General features: G+C 46.0%; 1 protein-coding gene across 5 annotated transcripts in view; it reads left to right on the plus strand.

The window, feature by feature from the left end:
• Positions 1-19,458, plus strand: part of Ttc23 (tetratricopeptide repeat domain 23) — a 90,588-nt gene that overhangs the window by 19,934 nt on the left and 51,196 nt on the right. For 4 of the 5 annotated variants that reach the window (XM_023709993.1, XM_023709997.1, XM_004623450.3 and 1 more), the window contains exons 2-5: positions 441-640; positions 6,006-6,129; positions 9,712-9,862; positions 10,040-10,165. In XM_023709993.1, the coding sequence (XP_023565761.1) occupies positions 461-640; positions 6,006-6,129; positions 9,712-9,862; positions 10,040-10,165 (581 nt within the window). In that variant the 5' untranslated portion in view covers positions 441-460. Of the gene's footprint in view, positions 1-440; positions 641-6,005; positions 6,130-9,711; positions 9,863-10,039; positions 10,166-10,277; positions 11,086-19,458 lie in introns of those variants that run through there. The other variant, XM_023710004.1, reaches the window with a different exon arrangement.

The raw sequence follows: 19,458 nt of genomic DNA on the forward strand, positions 1-19,458 counted from the left end.
TTTTTTTTTTTGTATTTTAGGGAAGGGTCTATAGGGTGTTTAATGGCTCACTACTAGGTGGGACTCATAGTGATCTGCCTATTTACAGCCTCCCAAGAGCTGGGATTACAGGCACCTGCCACCACACCCAGTCTCATGACTCCATTTTTATCTTAAGTGTTGATATATTATTTGATTAACTGGAGTTCAGCTGATCCAATAATTTTTTCTAATGAAAAGAGAATATTTGGTTTAGTTGAAACTGGAGATTAGTCTGAAACTTTTTAAAGAAGCCAGTCCTAGCCACTTGGACCTTCTGGGATGTGCTTTTACTGTGTTCACAAAAGCGATAGAGTTGAAAGTTTCCTAGATTCTAACTTCAATCTAACTTCAATTTCTTGGGGAAGGGAGGAGAAACTATGGAAGTTATTTAACACCCTCATTTTTCATTTTAAAACTAGAGGACAATGTGTATAAGAATATGCAAGAATCAGAAGAAATCCACATATCCAGCCACCTAGACGAAGTTGTTGCTGCTGTCAGCATCAGTCCTAGAAAAAAGGTCCAGAGCCAGCTGCCTCAGACAGTGCTTTTCCAGCCTCCTCGAGAGAAACTCCACCTCTGTGAAGAGAAAGCCAAGTCCTATCTCAGCAGTCACCAAGTAAGAGGCCTTTCCATTCTCTACCTTTTCTTTGGCAGTTGAACTACAGTACCGCATAAGACTGAAGGTAGATATTTTAGTTCACGTTCTTAAGCTGAACACTGTAGCAAAAGGGTACATAAGAGAAAGCCTCTGTCAGATTACAAGTGAATATAAGATGTCAGGACTCCAAGCTCAGCAGTTGGCATAGGCTATACTAAATATTTATCGAGCTTCTACCCTGTGCCTGGTCTACCCATTGGTGTAGGTGCCAAAAGTAGAGGGGGCAAAGCCACAGCCTCTGCCTCAGTGGATTTATGGTTTGGTTGAGGTGCTAGACAAGAGGGAGATTACAGTAGACAGTGTTATGGGTTCTGTGGTGGACGCAGCTTAGAGGAGATAGATTCAAGACAGGAGGGGTGGATGATGGTCCTGGAGGTGGTGATGGGCAGCAACTGGGGCTCACCCCTTGGGATGGTAGTCACTTGGTCTGTACAGGGAACAGTGCTTAGGAGAAAACTAGGGGATGGAGATATCAAAAGAATTCTGGCCAAATATAGTTGATGGGCAAGAACCGAGGACCTGAGGGAACACAGTCTGACCAGGGAACTAGAAGGAGCTGTTTGAGAGGAAGATTGTAGTGAGGTTTTATGGGTAAGAGCTGGGGTCTGGAGGGTGCTGTTGTGATCCATGTGGCTCTCAGTGGCTGCCAGGAGAAATGGTGAGGGGATTTAGGAAATAAAGACAAGAAACAAGATTGAGGTCAGGCAGTGGCCTCTTTACTTGATAGGAAACGAGGACAGAACAACAACAGTAGAGGCATTTACTTATACTTTTCCAAAGTTAGTATCACGAGACAGAAGGGTGCCTAGCAACTAATGACTGAAATAGTCCAGGAAGGATGCTTTTCTCAAGACTGAGGTAGCTTGACTGCTTTAGGTACATGGCCTTGACCTGCTCCCATGCATGTGACCAATTTCTAGCTTCAGCCACTCCCAGCAGGGCACTCAATCTCCAGCAAAGTGTTTCGATTTTCTTTAAAGACCCAAGGATGATAAATAAGAGAAGACCATGAGCAGGTTTGAGCTTTGAGGATGATCATTCCCAGAGCAAATAGAAGAGGAGCGTTACACAGATACACACAGTTACCCTGGCAGGGACTTATGAGGACTTGAACTGTGTAAGGCAGAAGCAGTAGAGAGGCCAAGACCTTTTAAGGGAATGCAACCATACAATTCAGCAGGCCTGGGTGACAGAGGGGACAAGGAGATGGAGAGGTGAAAACATGGCAGAGGGCGAGTGCAGAACCCCGACTAAGGTCTCAGTCTGCTTGGGTGATTGGAGATTTGCCTGTGACCTTCATTAGTGTCAGGAGTACAGGAGTAAGCACAGTGTTGTGGTAAGTGGGCATGAATTTGGCTTTGCATGTGTGCTTACCCATGTACCACGCCATCTGCTAGGTAAGCTGCCAGCGAGTAGCCCTCCTCAACCAAAGTTCAACAAGAGAATTAATCTCAATACCCAAAGGCATTTAGTGCTTCTCTCCTGTGTATAGTGCAGCAAGGCGTGTGTCCTGCATGTCATCCTGGAGCTGAGGGGCAACTCACACTATGAACAAACCAGATAGTTGGGGGTTGTAGTGAGTGCTAAGCAGGGAACAGAACAGGCTTCTCTTGGGCAGGCTGGCCTGGGGAGGAGTCTGAGGAGGTGACAGACAGAAGGAGCCCACACGGAGGAGCTGAAGGAAGAGAGTTCTAGCAAGAGGAAACACCACCCAGGCATGAGTGTGTGCCGCATTTAACGTGAAGAGAGAAGCCCATGAGTTGGAAGAAAAATCAGTTCAGTTAGTCTCTTCATGTTGTGTTCTGGGTGCCTTGAGACACCTTAAAATGTCTGCAGAATTATCTGTAGGTTGTAATTCACTTTGCAAATGGTGTGGTTTTTGGAAATTTTTAAAAAATAATTTTAGAGTTACTAAAAAGTTACAGTTCACCAGTTGCTAACATTTGCTTTACTCCTTTTTTAACATTCTTTGGTGTTGAGGATTAAACCCTGGGCCTCCACATTTCAATCCATGAATTCATATTGAATACAGTTTCTCCCTCACCTGACTCACTGTTGTCTTGAGTCCACACTAGCCTTGAACTTGTGTCCTCCTGCCTCAGCCTCCTGATGCTGCGCTTAACAGCATGCACCTTTCTGCCTGCCGCATCTCTGTAGTCTCTTCTAATCCCAAGTGCCTTAACTTACTTTTCACAGTCTTGATAGTTTTTAGAAGTACATTCCAATTATTCTGTAGAATATCTCTTTATTTGAATTTGTGTTGTATTTCCTCATGATTTTATTCCACTGCTGCATTTGAGACAGGAATAGTGCACACACCGTGTTAGAGACCTCCTCAGTGAATCATACCAGAAAGTAAAGAATGTCCTTCGGGCTCATCGCTGTGGTGCTGACTGCGAATGCTTGGTTAAAGCGCTGTCTGACAGGTTGGCTCATTGTTAAGTTACTTCTCTGTAATTACTAAGTACCTAATAGGGAGATACACCGAGACTGTGTAAACATGCAAGCCTTCACCCCTAAGTTTCAGCATCCACTGATGCTTCTTGCCTGAATCTGTTATTATCTACGATGCTTGTCAAATAGCGGGCTTCTGGCTCCAGGATGTTTTCGACATTTGCTTGTATTTCATGGTAAGAAAGGGCTTTCCCTTCATCACACTTCATTTATTATTCATGCACACCTGTAAAGGTTCAGGAAGTCGTATTTTACACCAGTACTATGATGTCTACAACCCATTATTTTCATTGAAGCTTCAGTCGTCTTGTATTTGCCAGTGAGAGCACCTGCAAACTGGCCACGTTGTTGATCTATCCTCTTATCCCTTGAACACTTTCTTAACATCTAGCCCAAGACTTTTCAGGTTCATCTTAGACTTCCCTTGCTGTAGCACAGGGTTCAGAGAACCCTGGTTCCTGATCTCCATAGAGGCTATTCAGAGAGTAGAAAAAAGTTATAAAACCTAAATGCCCAACAATGGTGACTAAGTAGTTCAATTATGATGTAGCTATACAATAAGCCCAGGGCTGCCATTAAGATTTATGGAAGATGGCATGAGAAAGGTTCATAAATTGTTAAAATAGCAGGTCGCTATGGGCCTATTTTGAAGAAGAAAAATATATGAATGAGTTCATAAAATACAGAATAATAGGCTACTTCGCAGCCTGGTTTTCTCTCGGTGAAGTGAGCTTGTGAGAGGTTTTAGTTTTCATCCTTTTGCTCACATACTTTTTGACAACAGCAAGCATCTATGACCTCTGTGAGAAGAAACTGTTACTGTAGACAAGAGCCAAAGTCCACCTCTGTCAGCACTCTGGGGGAGGCACACCGCCCTTGGCTTCCTCCTGCTGGGTCACAGAAGTGACTTTTCTGTGGTGAACTGGATGTGTATTTTTGTCAAGAACAGTGTGGTTTCAGGGTGCAGATGTTTCTAATGGGCCTTGCCTGGGTTCTACCCGAGGCCTTCTCCTGAGTCTTCTGTATACCTCTGTCCTTGTTCATGTTTTCCTTCTTCTTTGCCCTGTTTACTTGCTGTCATGAGCTCCCATGCCTCGTCTGGGTTGTCTGTGGCACATAAACCTCAAAGCTTAGCAAACCGAATCAAGCTATTTTTCTCAGGAGCCTACAGTTTGTGTGGAGGTCAGTGTTTAGCTGTGTTCAGGCTGGGTGGGCACAGAGAGTCTACACCAACAATACCTGCTCCTCATGCAGTTGACTACTCAGTGCTGGCTACCTGTGCCTTTCCTCATGGGCCTCACGGGGCACCTCTTAGGGTTCTTCACAGCTTGGCGGTTGGGTTTCATTTTGGACTGCTGGGGCCATGATAGCAAAACACCGCAGGGTTAGGGGCTTAAGCAGCAGCGGTTTATTTTCTTGCAGTGTGGGAGCCTAGAAGTCCAGGATCTAGGCGTTAGTGGGGTTGGTTTCCTTCCGGGGCCTCTATCCTTGGTTCGCAGACCCCTACCCACTATCTCCACATGGTCTTTCCTCCACGTACACGCCACCCTGGTGTGTCTTTCTCTTCTTCTGTAGCAACACCAGTAGGGTGCACCCTGCTGGCCTCACTCAAACTCAAGTCACCTCTTTAAAGGCCCTATCTCCAAAGATGGCTGCATTCTGAGGTGTGGAAGGTTGTGACTTACACACAGTGATCTGGTAGGAACCCAAAAGTGTAATCCATATCCAGATTCTAAGAAGGACATCCAAGAAGAGGGAGAAAGTGAGATTCATTAGTTCCTTCAGATGTGGGTTTAAAAACTGGCAATGCATCATATGTTCTATATTTTATTGGCCAAACTGTCACAAAGCAAGCTCAAAGAGATGGTGACAGAGACCCCCACCTCTGGCTGGAAGGATTGTCAAAGGATTTTTGAGCTGTGTTATTAAACCGCCAGCCTTGCTCTGAGTGTATCATTGCTCTTAGGTCAGCTGCCCACTGGCCGTTGTCAGCTAAGAACAGTAATATACTCAAAGCTGAGAATGCACGGTTCTCTCTTCTCTTTGTCCTGGCCCACAGTCCTTTAGTAAAGTCCCAATGATGATCTCCTTTACTATGCTAATATAATAGGCAGCTGATGAGAGCTTCAAATTGAGAGCTCTGAAAACCACTAGCACTCGTCTGCCTGTAGCAGAATACGTAAGAGTCGCTTGTTGAAGGACAGCTGGAAAATATACTTTCATATTTTTAATTCTGTCTCAGTGATCTTCTCTTGCTGGGACAAATGCCTGACATTCAAAATGAAGGAAGGAATGGTTTATTTAGCTCACAGTTCCTGGAGTATGTTGCAGTCCATACTCAGCTGGCTCCAAGGCAGAGCGGCACACAGCAGAGGGCAGCAGTTCATGGCAGTGGAAGGCAGCAAAACAGCAAAAGCAAGTGGGAGGAGTAGCAGCAACAACAGCTATAGAGAGCAAGTCTGTCTCCCTTATGTTGCATTTAGGCTGTCCGCCCTAGGCTGGGTGTAGCACTCATGTCCACAGTCCCAGCAGCACTCACACCCATAATCCCAGCAGCACTCATATCCACAATCCCAGTGGATCATGAGTTCATCACAAACTCTAGAAGTAAGTCTACCCTGTGATTTTATGAGGCTTTGGGGGGACAACTAGACACAAAGCATAACATTTTCACCTTTATATGTACTGTAAATTATATTTATTTATGTCTACTGTTTATTTTGTTCTTGATAGAGCTCAAGTGCTCAGAACCATGCTTAGCACCGAGTGGGTACCCAATACATGCTTGTTGAATAGATGAAAGTCTGTTTTGAGATGTGTGACTCTAAGCTTTAAGCTAACTGGTACGTTCGTTTTGTTTTCCTAACAGTACAAGCAGGCTGTCCCGGAGCTTGTGCGCTGCGTAGCGCTGACCAGGATTTGCTATGGCGACTGCCACTGGAAGCTCGCAGAGGCCCACGTTAATCTGGCCCAAGGCTACCTCCAGATGAAAGGTGAGCTCGCCTTGCTCTGAGGAGGGCACATTGGCTAGTCTCTGCTGTTCTCTCAAACTTGATTCCGACTTAACGAGAAGGATCAGTTTTTTAAGTATTCTCCTTTCTGAATATGGAGAACCCATTTCTTTTTAGAAAGAGCCAATCTTAAGTATACAACATATAAATATTCAAAGGGAAGAAGGAAGATTGTCCTTCTGGGCTTGTCTTTTTATAATCTTCACACTAAAGTTCTTAGGAGATGATTAATCTTATAGGTCCAAAGGTGTTGCAGAAAAAACCAAGACATAAAGTAGGGGCTTAGAATGGACTCGGTTCACGCTTTTCTTGATGGAAAGTTTCTTGATATGACAACGACAATAAAGCAAACAATAACAACAAAAAGTTAACCAAAACTGGAATAACTAAAAACATATTGGCTCATATAACTTAAAAACTCGAGGGTAGGGCTGGCGAGATAGCTCAGTGCACTAAGCACCTGCTTGGCAAGTGCAGGGATTGGGGTTCGATCTCGGCACCACATGCTGCGCTGCTCCCACCCCCAGGCGCGCTGAGCCAACCACTGAGACTGGGCATGCTGGTGTGTGTCTGTAATCCCAGCACTGGGGAGGCTGAAAACAGGAAGATCACTACGAGTCCGAGCTGTGTAGCAAGACCCTATACCAAATACATAAATTTTTTTTTAAAAAAAAATCGAAATTAAAGCTTTCTTTAGACCTAGCCATCCCTAAAGCTCAAACTCCGTGCCCAGCGCTCAGCTCCCCTGTCCCCGCCACTCAGCCATTTGCCTTTCCTTGGCTCCATTCTCAGCCATCCTGTGCCTGCATGGTGGCAGCACGGCTAGCAGCTGCTTTAGGTTTCCCTTCTAAGCATTCTTAGGAGAAAAAGAACACTCCACCCCTGAAAGGTCCCAAGATTTGGGGGAATCCTAGTTAGACCGGTGTGGTGTGATTTACATTTTATGTCGAAGGCAAGGAACAGCTGGGTGAGCTGGGGCAGGGCAGTGATCCCAGCCCCTGGGAGGCTGAGGCAGGAGGATCACTGAGCTCGAGGCCAGCCTCCGCTACGTAGTGAGTTCAAAGCCAGGCTGAATTCCTGAACTGTAATGGAAGATCCTGTCTCAAAAACAAACAGAGGGAGCCTGCCCTTTAGCTCAGTTCTTTAAGTGGCTGCTTCAACAAAGCAGTCAGGCTCAGGTTGCTGTGGTTCCATCCCCACAACTCAAGCCAGCCAAACCTGCCCTGAAGGCATTCACAGCCAAAAAAAAAACCCAGAAAAGCAAGGAGCAATGTCATTAGCCTGACCCGACTTTTGGCTTCACTGCATGCTGGGAAAGAAGCCGCCTTTGCCCTGATCACATGGACTGTACCTGCAGGTGTGGAACATCCCACAGGGAAAGCAGAAGAGGGGAGAATACACAGGCACAGGGAAGGCGGAAACAGCAGACAGCCAGAGCATGGCATTTTCTACTCACTCACCATGTGACCCAGGACAAGACCATGTGCAACAATGCATCTCTAACTCGGCTCCTTCACCTCGAAAGTGATGGTTGAAGATGCGGGTGACCCTAACATCCCAGAGTTGGTCCCATGAGTGAATGAGCAGTAATGGTAGAAAACACCACAGTGCCAAGCGTAGCACTGTCGGCTGGTGACTCTGTTCCGGTCTATGGAGGTGGGGCTTAGCGTCCGATCCAGGATCCTTAGAGCCAGGGACCACCTCGGAGATCATCTCGTGTGACCCCTCCCATTTCCTAGACCAAGAGGAAACAGCAAATCTGAGCCGAAACAGCCTGCCCTAGATGGCACTGTTAGTAGATAGCTGATCTGGGACTCAGACCTACAACTTCACATACTTGGGACCTTCCATCTGGGATTTCAGGCAATGTGCTTCGGCAGCTCCTTTTCTGGTAGAGCCTTTCTCCATTTAACATAAAAGCAGTGTCCACTGTTGAATGAGGATACCCAAGTGAGGGCACTGTGGTATGTTTCGTTCATGGCCCTTCTCAGTCTTTATCGGAGTTTAGTGAGGAAGGTACTATTATCATTACTGTTTAGAGGAAACTGAAGCCATTGTCCCCCAGCAGTGTTGCCTCCCTCCCAGCAGGGACTTCATCCCAGATGGCCTTACTTCAGAGCTGACATTTGTGAACTTCCACCTGCCCTGTATCCAAGACACTGAGTGCTAGTTCTTTTTTGTTTGCAGACCAATTTATTTCACTAACATTTGTGCAGTACGTAATGGCTAAAAGACACTTGCACACTAAATGATCTAATTCTTGTAGATATTGATAGCCATAAATCATCGTGAAAGTCTTTTCTCCATTTGTTTTTGGATTTTTATGAAAATGTTATTTATTGGGCTGGGCAAAGAGCTCAGTGGTCTAACCACCTTCTGGGCAAAGACCTGAGTTCAATCCCCTGGCCCAGCCGGGTAGGTGGCTCAGTGGAATAAGCGCTTCCCTGGCAAGCGCAAGGGCCTGAGTTCAATCCCCAGTTCCACACACAAAAAAATCCCCTGGCCCACATGCCATGCTGGCCCCAGAACACTGGGTGCACCATGCCAACCCTGAAACCGGGTATGGTGGCACATGCCTTAATCCCAGTGCTGGGGAGACTGAGACAGGTGGATCACTATGAGTCTGAACTGTGTAGTGAGATCCTGTACCAAATAATTAATTAATTTTTAAAATATTTATTAAATTCTATTTTAAAGAGAAAGAAAAACAAAAAAAGGACAAAACCAAAAAGCAACAAAAAAAACAGTAAAAATGATACAGGATTTCAAAACAGAATAGGAAATTGACGACGGCCATTGTAGTGTGGGAGGGGACATCAGTAGGTGGTGAGAGTGTGGGAAGTACAGAGCACAGATTCCTGTCTGGTCCCCATCAGTGTCACCCCTTCCAGGCTGATAAGCCTAGAGAAGGGCCCTAGAGCACGTGGAGAAAGCCATCTTTTTTTTTTTTTTTTTTTTTTTTTTTTGGTGGAACTGGGGATTGAACTCAGGCCCTTGCACTTGCCAGGGAAGCGCTTATTCCACTGAGCCATCTCCCTGGCCCTTAGAGAAAGCCATCTTGAGTAGCTTCTGTAGGCGTACCAGAAGCTGCTGTACCACTGTACATGTACTCTGTTAAAATAACTATGGTTAGAGAGAGTGGGCAGAAGACCTAGAATTTTTAGTATTTCATTAAGATTGCTGTCACAGAGCCAAGATTTAGATTCACGAGTATCTTACTTCCTGCCCAGAATACAGTCCTTGTATCCTATTTGTTTTTTTATAATTATTTGTAAGATATTTTATGTCTGATATTGGTAAGGTTTCAAAGCTGTTCAATTCCATCTTGTTCTGTTTAGCTCTGAAAAGGCCATTTGGGGAACATTTGTGTCTTGAGTAATCAGTAGAAAACGGCACTGGGATTAGTACAGTCATGGTAGAATCTCTGCTGCCTGGATACACATATGTCCTTGCACCATTTCATGTGTGCAGAAGCCCTGTGAGATCCCTGGGCCAGAGAGAACGATGTTCCTGCCCATCTGAGAGTAAAAAAAGAAACCACGACTGTATTTTCTTTGTCCACAGGATTTTCACTGCAAGCAAAGCAACATGCAGAAAAAGCCAAAGAAATCCTCACCGACTTTATCGTGCCTCCCTACAGTGACAACACGGATGTCTTCAAGTGCTCCGTAGAGCTCTTCCATACCATGGGGAGAGCCTACCTTTCCCTTCAGAAGTATCCTTTTGTCTCTGATCTTTGCAAATAAGCATCTTTCTCATATAATACTTAGCTTCAGTTCTCAGGGTGAGTACAAATTTGGTAGATGACCACAGGCAGTGCGAAGGCCGAGGCAGCCCAGGACCCAAGGTGTCAGGATCTAGAGTCAAGTAGACTTTCCTGAACACAATCCAGATTTAAGGATGCTTCCGAGAATTTGGTGAAAGCGGAGAAACTTTCCAAGGAGCTGCTGCAGTGTGGAAGGATTATAAAGGAAGAGTGGATAGAAGCCCAAGCACGAATCAAATTGTCATTTGCACAGTAAGTGTCGAGTTTACAGTGTTGTTTGCGTGCAGCTGCAGGCTCTTGCTGCTAGAGTCTGTCTTTAGACAGCGTGGCTTCCTTATGGAGCCTGTCCACCACATCTCTCCAGGCTGTCATCCGGAAGTAAAAGAGCAGCCCAGTCATATCAGAGCAGCCTGACCAAGACAAACCTGAGTGACACTTGTCCCTTGGTGTCAGGAACCCCCATATCCACCCAGCATGCTAGATGTCAGGGCGTTACCTCCCTGCTGACATTTTCCTGCTGCCTTCCTGCCTGCCGCTTCAGCGTCCTTCCCTTCTGCCCTCCCTTACTTCCCGCCCCCATCCCTCCACTGCTCCACTCTGAAAGGCTTCAGTGGATAGATTTGGTGATCCGGGCCTCAAGGGAGAACGATCCTACTCACATCTGAACCTGTGTTAATAAGACAGTTGTTCTTTGCCCTCCACCCCACTGTGCACTCACCTGATAAATCAGGCTGGACATGATAGGAAGAAAAGGCCATGCGCCTTAGTGGTTGGCACCTTTACCCTGACTGAAGGCACAGCCCTGTTCCAGTTCCTGAGTCTTGGGGTGCCAGAGTATGCCCTTGCTGTGGACAAGGATGGAGTTGTGGGGGGAAGAAGACAGCAGAAAGTCTGTTCTAGAAGAAGCAGGATCCCAGCTGGCCTACATGGGCACCTGCAGGCAAAGCCAGAGTCCGTTCTACCTTCATTACCAGACTGTGTGCACAGGAGGACTCAGCACCGACAGGACCATTCTGAGAAATGAACTGGGAAAGAGCCCCAAGTGCACACAGCTGAGGCCTCCGCATGGATGGAAAATGGAAAAGGCCAACTCTGACTCGAGCTTTAAAATAAATGGGGCTGGGGAGATGGCTCAGTGGAATAAGCACTTCCCTGGCAAGTGCAAGGGCCTGAGTTCAATCTCTGGTTCCATAAAAAAAAATAACAAATAAATAAAATAAATATATATATGGGTGTGTGTGTGTGTGTGTGTGTGTGTGTGTGTGATCAGTTTCTCCTTGTTTTGTCTGGGGTGTTTGGGCTGCAAGTGTCAAGTGCATCTGTCCGTGCAAGCCCCCGTGGACCCTTTCTTCTTATTAAGACAGGGTCTCACTGTGTGTAGTTCATGCTCCCTGGACTCACTGTGTAGCCCCAGCTGGCCTCACACTCTTGGTGATCCTTCTGCCTCAGCCTCCCAAGTGCTGGGATTACGGCGGGCCCCTTTTTTAAGTAAACGATTTCCTTCCTCCCGCTTTCACTTTCCTTCTCTTCCTTCTCACTGCACAGATGTCAATTTCAGTGATGGTTTATGTCCTCAACTGGATCTCTGAATAAGTAGTATTTAGTTCATGTGTGCTTTAAATTTATATATACTTGTGTCTATCTTGTTCGGTTCCTTACTTTTTCTCTACTCAACTCTTCGGAGCTGTTGCTTGTATATCAGCTCCTTGCTTCTGTCCTCTGTGTGGTGCTTCATGGGATGCATGCAGCGTGTTTTTTTATCCACCTCCTAGCAGGGGACACTGAGCTGTCCCCTGCTCGCTGCTGCCACCAGGGCTGGTGTGAATATTCATGAGTGTTCACCTCCTGTAACTGAGGCCTCATTTGAGGTTCACGCCTTGGGTGGGGCTCCCGGGGTGGGGGTAGAAACACACTCCTAATTCCCTGAGCATCTGCTGATTGCTGAGCCTGTCAGCATTCCCTCTTGCTGGACAGACAGATTGCTGTTTCTCATGTCCCAGCAATAGCTGGCGTTGTCATCTTCCTGCCTGTTGCCACCTTGATGGATGCAATGTGCTAATTATGTGAAATCCTACTTATATTTATCTTATTCATGAGTTTGAGTGCCTCTTTCTATACTTCCTAGCCACTCAGGATTCCCTTTCTATGCATAGCCTCTGAGCATTTATTTCGTCTTTGGAATTTTCTGTTTGCTCCTATGGGTAATCAGAGTCTTTTTATCTGTTATTCTGTTTTTTTAATGTTTAATTTATTTTGTTCATGCTCTTCATGACATAGAAGTTCTTTATTTTGTTAGAGTCAAATCCATCCATATTTACCTTTTGATTTGCATTTTGGGAGTTTGGTTAAAAAGTGGTTCCAGTCCAAATATCAGAAATAGTCTGCAGAATTTCCCTATGAACCATGCTTTAGCTGTACCTCCTGTATTACAACACGTAGCACTGCAGCATTGTAACTTCATCCGTGTCAGGACATTCTAAGAATTTCTTAACTTAGTTCTCTTTAGTGCAGAGATTACTCAACTGATGGGTATTTCAGTTTGCAGACATATGTGAGCTTTTGAGGTATTCTGATGTTATCGCTGTCTAATTTTATTACATTGATGACCAAAACATATCTGCATCAATTCTTTGACATTTATTGGTGCTTTCTTTGTGGCCTAGTCCGTTGACAACTTTTGCAAACGTTCCAGTACAGTCTGAAAGAAATAACATTTGTTATTTATTGTATTTCACATGCTAGCAAATCTATATGAGTTTGATCTTATTACTTCTGTTATTCCAATTTATATCTTTATGTTTTGCCAATTTGATATGCTAGTTTTTAAGGTGAGGTGTACTGTATTTTAAAATCTCCAAGTGTAACTGGCAAGCCACCCATGTCTTCAGAGCTCTGCCATTCTTGGTTGTACATCCCAGGAGGCTGTTTCGTTGGAAGGAGCAGAATTCTCCATCTGTGACTTGGCTCCTCTGTGGTTCTTGTCCTTTCTCGTCCTCCGTGTCTTGCCTGATGTTCCACTTGCCATAAAAATTTAGCTTTATACCCTCTTTCATAGTTTTAAGTCTTTGCATTTTTTTATCCTGCCAAGTTTATATTGTTTCTTGCTGTTGTGTAGATTACATCTAAATATTTTTATTATTCCATTTTCTACCCATTAGCTTGTAAATTATACATTATCACTTATGCTTTTGACTGATTATAGTCTAATTCTCAATCAATTAATGGCTTCCAGACAGTGTAGGGACCTTGGAGCACACTGACGCTCTGTGGGTGCCACATGGTCCTGTGTAATTAAATCACCATGTTTATACCCCGGGCCGGCGCAGAAGGGAAGAAGTCATTGGTGATGCATGTAACTGACACAGGGCTCATGTCTAGAAGCTGTAAGGAGCCCCAATATTTCATTAAAACAAATTCAAGCAACTGAACAGAAAAAAAGTGCAGGAGTCCTTCCACAAAAAAAGGCTACGCAGCTACTATGCGTATCAGGGAAATGAACACTGAGATCCGAGGCCGTGACAGCCCTGCTAAGACTCCTTGAAAGACTGCCGACATCCGTTGTGGCCCAGGAGGTGGGACACAGATACATGGTCTCGTGGGCCAAGGCACAGCCCAGGGTGTTGGGCGCTTCTTTATTTATACTGTCCAAGAATTGGAAAACAACCCAAATGTTTCTCAGAAATAGAATAAAATTGCTATCTCTACTTACAAATAAAATGGCCAAACTGCTCCTTGATTAATCATGGTTAGCTCTCAGGAACACAGTGTTTAGCTCAAGAAACCAGACCCAGAAGAACCGTTATGCAATTCTATTTACGTAACGGGAGGAGGAAGAGGGCTGTGGGCGGCCAGGAGAGCTTATTTATCCACAATCTTTTCCTGCTCCGAAGTAGGCACTGACCTATCTTGGAAGGCAGGAAATATACAGATGAGAAGTTCAAGAATGTGATATTCATTGCCTCTGTTGAGGTGTGACTAACGTTTAGTTTTGAGGGCAACATTGCTACAAACGGTGAATTGCCCTCTCCAACAAGCTGGCACTGCCTCCAAAACGCTTTCCAAAATAGCAGTACCAGATATTGCCAGCAGATGGCGGACCTTGTACGCATCTGGGTTGAACACCAGCCGGGTTTTAGTATAACAAGTTGTTCTCCAGAGTTACTTTTGCATTTAGCAGCGTGGTCCCAAAGTTTGTGACTTCTTTCCATCGCGATTCTTTGTCCTGACATCATCCCTGGAACGTACATATCTAAACTGCGTGCCTTTCGTCCACTGAGTTTGCTTTGTTTCCTCATTGAAATATCCAGACTGATCTACTTTGGAAAGGAAGGAGGCTTTCTTTTTTGTGTGGGTTTGGAGTTACCCGCGAACCGCAGTGGCCTTTCCTTTTGCCAGATCTCAGCAGTGGAAGCCAGGATAATTTCTTAGGCCTCTCTCTAGGAGGTCTGTATTCCTTTCAAAAGGCTGTCTTTTCCCGTATCCTCTTCCTCGAGGCATCTGCCTCTCCTTTTATGGTGCCTGCCAGGCCTGCAGCCTTTCTCGCTGGACCGACCTGCAAGTGCTTCAGGGTGACTCACGCCCGTGCCTTCCCTGGAAGCTTTCCTCTCGCTCCTCCTCTGTCCCTGCTCTGCTTCATTTGATAGGGCTTCGTTAATTTTGGACGCTGAATCCAAATCACGTACACCTGGTTCTTGTTTCAGCTACAGGCCCGTAAGTCAACTACAGGCACCAGCAAACGTGAGCAAACTTTTCTCCAGCATTCAGAGCTGAGTTCTATTCTGATAATTGATAGATTTCCAGAGAGATAGTTGTGTTTATATATACAGCATATCCCATTGTGTGCACTTGTACATGTGCGGGCACGCATACACACACACATGCCTTTACAATTTATCTGTGGCTTTATGGTGACCTGTTGAGATTGTTGCTCTAGAGCTTGGATTGCCCTCAGCCTCCTCTGGGACCGCGCAGCACATCCTCACAGGGGTCTTCCGCCGTTTGCTGGTGGGCACTAGGAAGGCATCATTGTGCTGAGCTAGCCCAGATACAGATAAAGCCTTTTCTTTCCCTCAGAGCGTCCACAGGACCCTGCCAGCTTCCTGTAGGCAGTGTGGGAGTTAACAACGTTGTGTGCTGGACGCTGTGGGCTTTGGAGGCAGAAGCCTGCATTCCGGTCAGTTATCAGCAGCCCGGCTATGTGCGCTTGGGCCTGAGCCCTGCTCCCTGCGAACCGTATCCTCCTCCCTGTGAATGTTCAAATATAGGCCCGCAGAGGGCATGCTGAGAAATTACATGGACACCTTACTAAAGCATCTAGGTACATGGGAGGCCTCGACAATGAAGAAAGAGAGGGGAAAGAAGGAAGGCAGGGAGAGAGGAAGAAAAAAAGAAAGGAAAACCCACACTACCTCCCAGCCATCGGCCCCCTCGGTGCCAGCCTCTTGCTAAGCGCCCCGCATGCTTTATCCATTTCATCTGCTGTCACTGCTGCGCAGTGGACAGTCTCTGATGCCTATTGCAGAGGAAGCAACTGAGGCTGAGAAAAGTGCAGCGGGCTCCGAGGTCACACGGGGAAGCGGCGAGCACAGCCCAGCCCGTCCCGCCCTGGTGTCCAGGCTGCTAACCGCGGCACCGGCCGGCGTCACTAGGGCAGAATGGAATTCTCACAATGCGCTCCGCAGCAAATCCTCTCCTTGTATGCAGAGAGAGCCACATGTACATCTTTGTTCTCTGGCTCTAGAAAACCTTGCCTGCCTTCTTTGGGGGTTGGTACGTCACCAGACTCTCGTCATCAGTGACATTCCTACACGGCCTCTGCGGTGCACGGGTGCGTAACGTTCTGGCCACATCCTAGGACTTCCAAGAGGACACTCTGCCACGGTAGTAACACCATAGCAGCGTACGCTTTTGGGTTGCGTGTTAACACAAGTCTCCGTCCCGGGGAGATCCCTGAAACTTGTGTGGCACGAGATACCTTCGTGTACTCTGGAATTACTGGGGATGCCTTTCCATTCAATAAAATGTGCGCGGCTTCAGGGCTGCACCTGCCAGGTTAACGTTCCACCTCGTTACGCTGCTCAGAATGATCTTTTCTTCTCTCTGCTGTGTTTCCTGAAGCTACCAAACACTGTACAGGCACACTAGATACTAATCCTCAAAGCACGCCCGCAGTTAGCCAGAAATGGAAAGGAGAAAACATCGCCATCCCAAACATTACATCTGGGAAAATGGAAACAGATGAGATTACCTGAAATTGCCTGATGATTTAAGTGAGTTGGAGTCAGAGGGAAGACTGTAATTTAGCTATTTCTTGCTACGGTGTTCTCTTTCGGTTCTCTCTTTATTAAATATATTGTGATACTAAAGTAATTTTATTTTCTATTTTACCTTTTCTGCCCTGGGGACAGCGTGCTCTCGGGCAGTCTCAGAGGCTCTTTGTGGACGGCCCTGGCCTAACGGCCTGCATTTCCATGCATTTCCAGCTGTGTCGGGGCCGGACCCCAGAAGAGCACGCGGCAGCCGTTTCCGGGCGAGGGGTAGAGCGCCCTTCGCTCTGTGCACACGCCCACCGGGAGGCGGTGTTCGCCTTTGTGATGAAGTGCCAAGCACGGGCGGGCATAGCAGTGCAGGTCCTGGCGCCGCCCCCAGCTTGCGAACCGGTGCCTTGCGAGAAACGCGGGCCTGGTGTACACTCCCCAGTTCTGTTTCCTTCCCCTCTATTACAGGCAATTATTTTGCCGAGTTTAGCGTTTTCTACTCCCCTGCATGTTTTGCTACCTTTGCTATAAATGCGTACAGCCATCAAGTGTACATTATTTTTCAAGTTTTTGAATTTAGTAAATGCAGCTTGCTTTTTCCCTGTAGCATTTATATCTTTACCATGTGTCTTTATCAGTTGATACGTGAAGCGCCAATCTCATTTTAAACTTCCTCGTGCATAATGCTTCTCTAATTTTTTGCTAGCTATCCATCCTCAGGAAGGTGAATGTGTGAATTGCTTTATTACTATAAACACTTTCTTTCTTTTTTTTTTTTTTTTTGGCGGAACCAGGGATTGAACTCAGGCCCTTGCACTTGCCAGGGAAGCGCTTATTCCACTGAGCCATCTCCCCAGCCCTATTAACACTTTCTATGCTCATTGTTTTTGTCTTTTTCTTTTTTGTGTGTATGTGTGGTGCTGGGGAACTCAGGGCCTCACATATGCTGAGCAAGAGCTCTACTCCTGAATTGTACACCCTGGTCTATTACTGTTTTTTTTTTAATTGAAAAAAGGTAAACAGAATTTTATAACAATAGGAAAGTGGCAGTGCCTTACCATCCTTCTATGTGTGTCTTTCACACATACACAAGGTCACCTCTGAGGTACAAGCCCCCGAGCCTGACTGTACGCTTGGCTGGCGTTCACCTCTTCAACCTTACCAGACCGCCCAGGCGCTTTCAACCAGTTCAGGCTGTTAGCATGCGGTTACCATGACACACACATTTCTGATTTTCCACATTCTTGCCAGCATTTGATGTCCACAGGCTTCTTACCTTTCCTAATCACAGGGATGCAAAGCTCTTTTTTCAGATTTTATTTATTGGATACAGGGTCTCAATACACAGCTCAGACTCATAGTGATCCTCCTGTCTCAGCCTCCCCAGTGCTGGGATTAAAGGCATGCACCAACACACCCAGTTTTGTTGGCAGGTGCAGCGTACCTGGGGTTCCGGGGCTAGCAGGGCATGCAGTATTGGGGATCAAACCCAAGTCCTTGTGCTTGCCAGGCAGGTGATTAGACTGCTGAGCTATCTCCCCAGCCTCTGCTTCTTTCTTTCTTTCTTTCTTTCTTTCTTTCTTTCTTTCTTGTATTAAATACAGGGTCTCACCACACAGATCAGACTTGTAGTGATCCTCCTGTTTTCAGCCTCCCAAGCACTGGGATCACAGGCGCGTGCCACCACACCCAGTCTCAATCACCTTCTTAGTACATCCCAGGGGTGGGGTCCACACAGCATGCTGAGAATCGAATCATGGTCCCTGTGTCTACCTATGCAGGTACTTTAGTCCACTGAGCTATCTGGCTGGCCTCATGGTTTCTTTAAGTGGGTTTGAGTATCTTTTCATATGTTACCTAAATATTTGTGATTCTTACTCTGTGAAGTACCTGTTCATATATTTTGCTCATTTTCTACTGGACTATTTGCATTTTTAAAAATAAATTTGTAGGCATTCTTCATATTTTAATGTGAGGAGTTTTGATTTTTACTGTGACCAAATTTACCTATCTTTTATGTTCAAATTTGTAGTTTTTCTATAAGAAAGGCTTCTCTACCTTTCTCTCAAGCATATCAAAGTTTTGCTTTTTAAATTTAGGTCTCTAGTCTGTTTGGAGCTCTTGTTTACATGATGTGAGGGTCCTAAGTCTATATATCTCAAATTTAAAATTTTACCTATGTTTTTTTTTTTTTTTTTTTTTTGTTTGTTTGTTTGTTTATTTTCAGTACCAGGGATTGAACTCAGGACTTACACTTGCCAGGCAGGCACTTTACCCCTGAACTTATCTCTAGCCCTTATTGTTCTTATAATAAGGTATTCTAAAAAATTTTAAGGTTCAGTTTGATTAAATATGCCTACCTATTTGCACTGTGCTTTCAGTCGGTGCGAACTGGTTGTGCTGTTGCTGTCACCTTCCACACACAGGGTGATGGAGAGAGCTGAGCACACAGCGAAGCCCACCTCCCACGACACAGCCCCAGCTGCTCCACGGGCCCGCAGGCTGGGGTCAGAGGCAAAAGCTGGGCTGCGGCCAGCTCTGTCCTGGCTCAGTGCGTGGCTTGCTCTGTTCGCAGAGTGCTTTCACCTCCCTCTCACCTGGGCTCCCCACGCGCTGTCAAACCCAAGTTCGGGTCAGGAAACCAAGTCTCAGACGCATCTGCTTGTGCTGCTCGAGCGCATGCGCGTGCTGAGATCCCAGTTTGCCTTTTCCGCTGCTGCCTAGTACTTGGACTGCCCGCCCCGCCCCTTATCCTGCCTTCTTTTCCACACATTTTCTCTGGGAGGCAAGTATGTGACCAGTGAATTTTTGATACCTAACGTGGATAAAATTGGAGTCATATGCTATGGATTAGGCTAAGCCAATTAGCAAAAGTTCATCGGTGCAAACCCCAGTTTTGTTTAGTATCCTGTCTACCTCAGGATTGCCACTGTATGAATTATAGCATGCTTCCTTAATAGTTTCTGTTTTCACACTTAGATGCCTGATTATCAAGCTTTGAAGTTTGCTTGAAGCAGTTGTCCACATTAAGTCACCGTGGAGGTTGTGTTTGCTTTTTCACTCTTCCATGGCTTTTATAGGTGGCTTTGGAAACAAAAGACCTACTCTGTACAACCTCGGCACGCTCCACGTCGTTTGTGAACATGAAAAAGGAAAAAGACGGGGCTGGAGAGATGGCTCAGTGGTCTAAAGCACCTATTTAGAACAAGCTTGGCAAAGCAGAGGGACCGCGGTTCAAATCCCCAGCACCACATGCCAGCCAGCCCCGCCCCCGGGTGGGCTGAGCTG

The sequence above is a fragment of the Octodon degus genome, unplaced genomic scaffold (assembly GCF_000260255.1).
Source record: "Octodon degus isolate 3935 unplaced genomic scaffold, OctDeg1.0 scaffold00002, whole genome shotgun sequence".
NCBI classification, from domain to species: Eukaryota; Metazoa; Chordata; class Mammalia; order Rodentia; family Octodontidae; genus Octodon; species Octodon degus.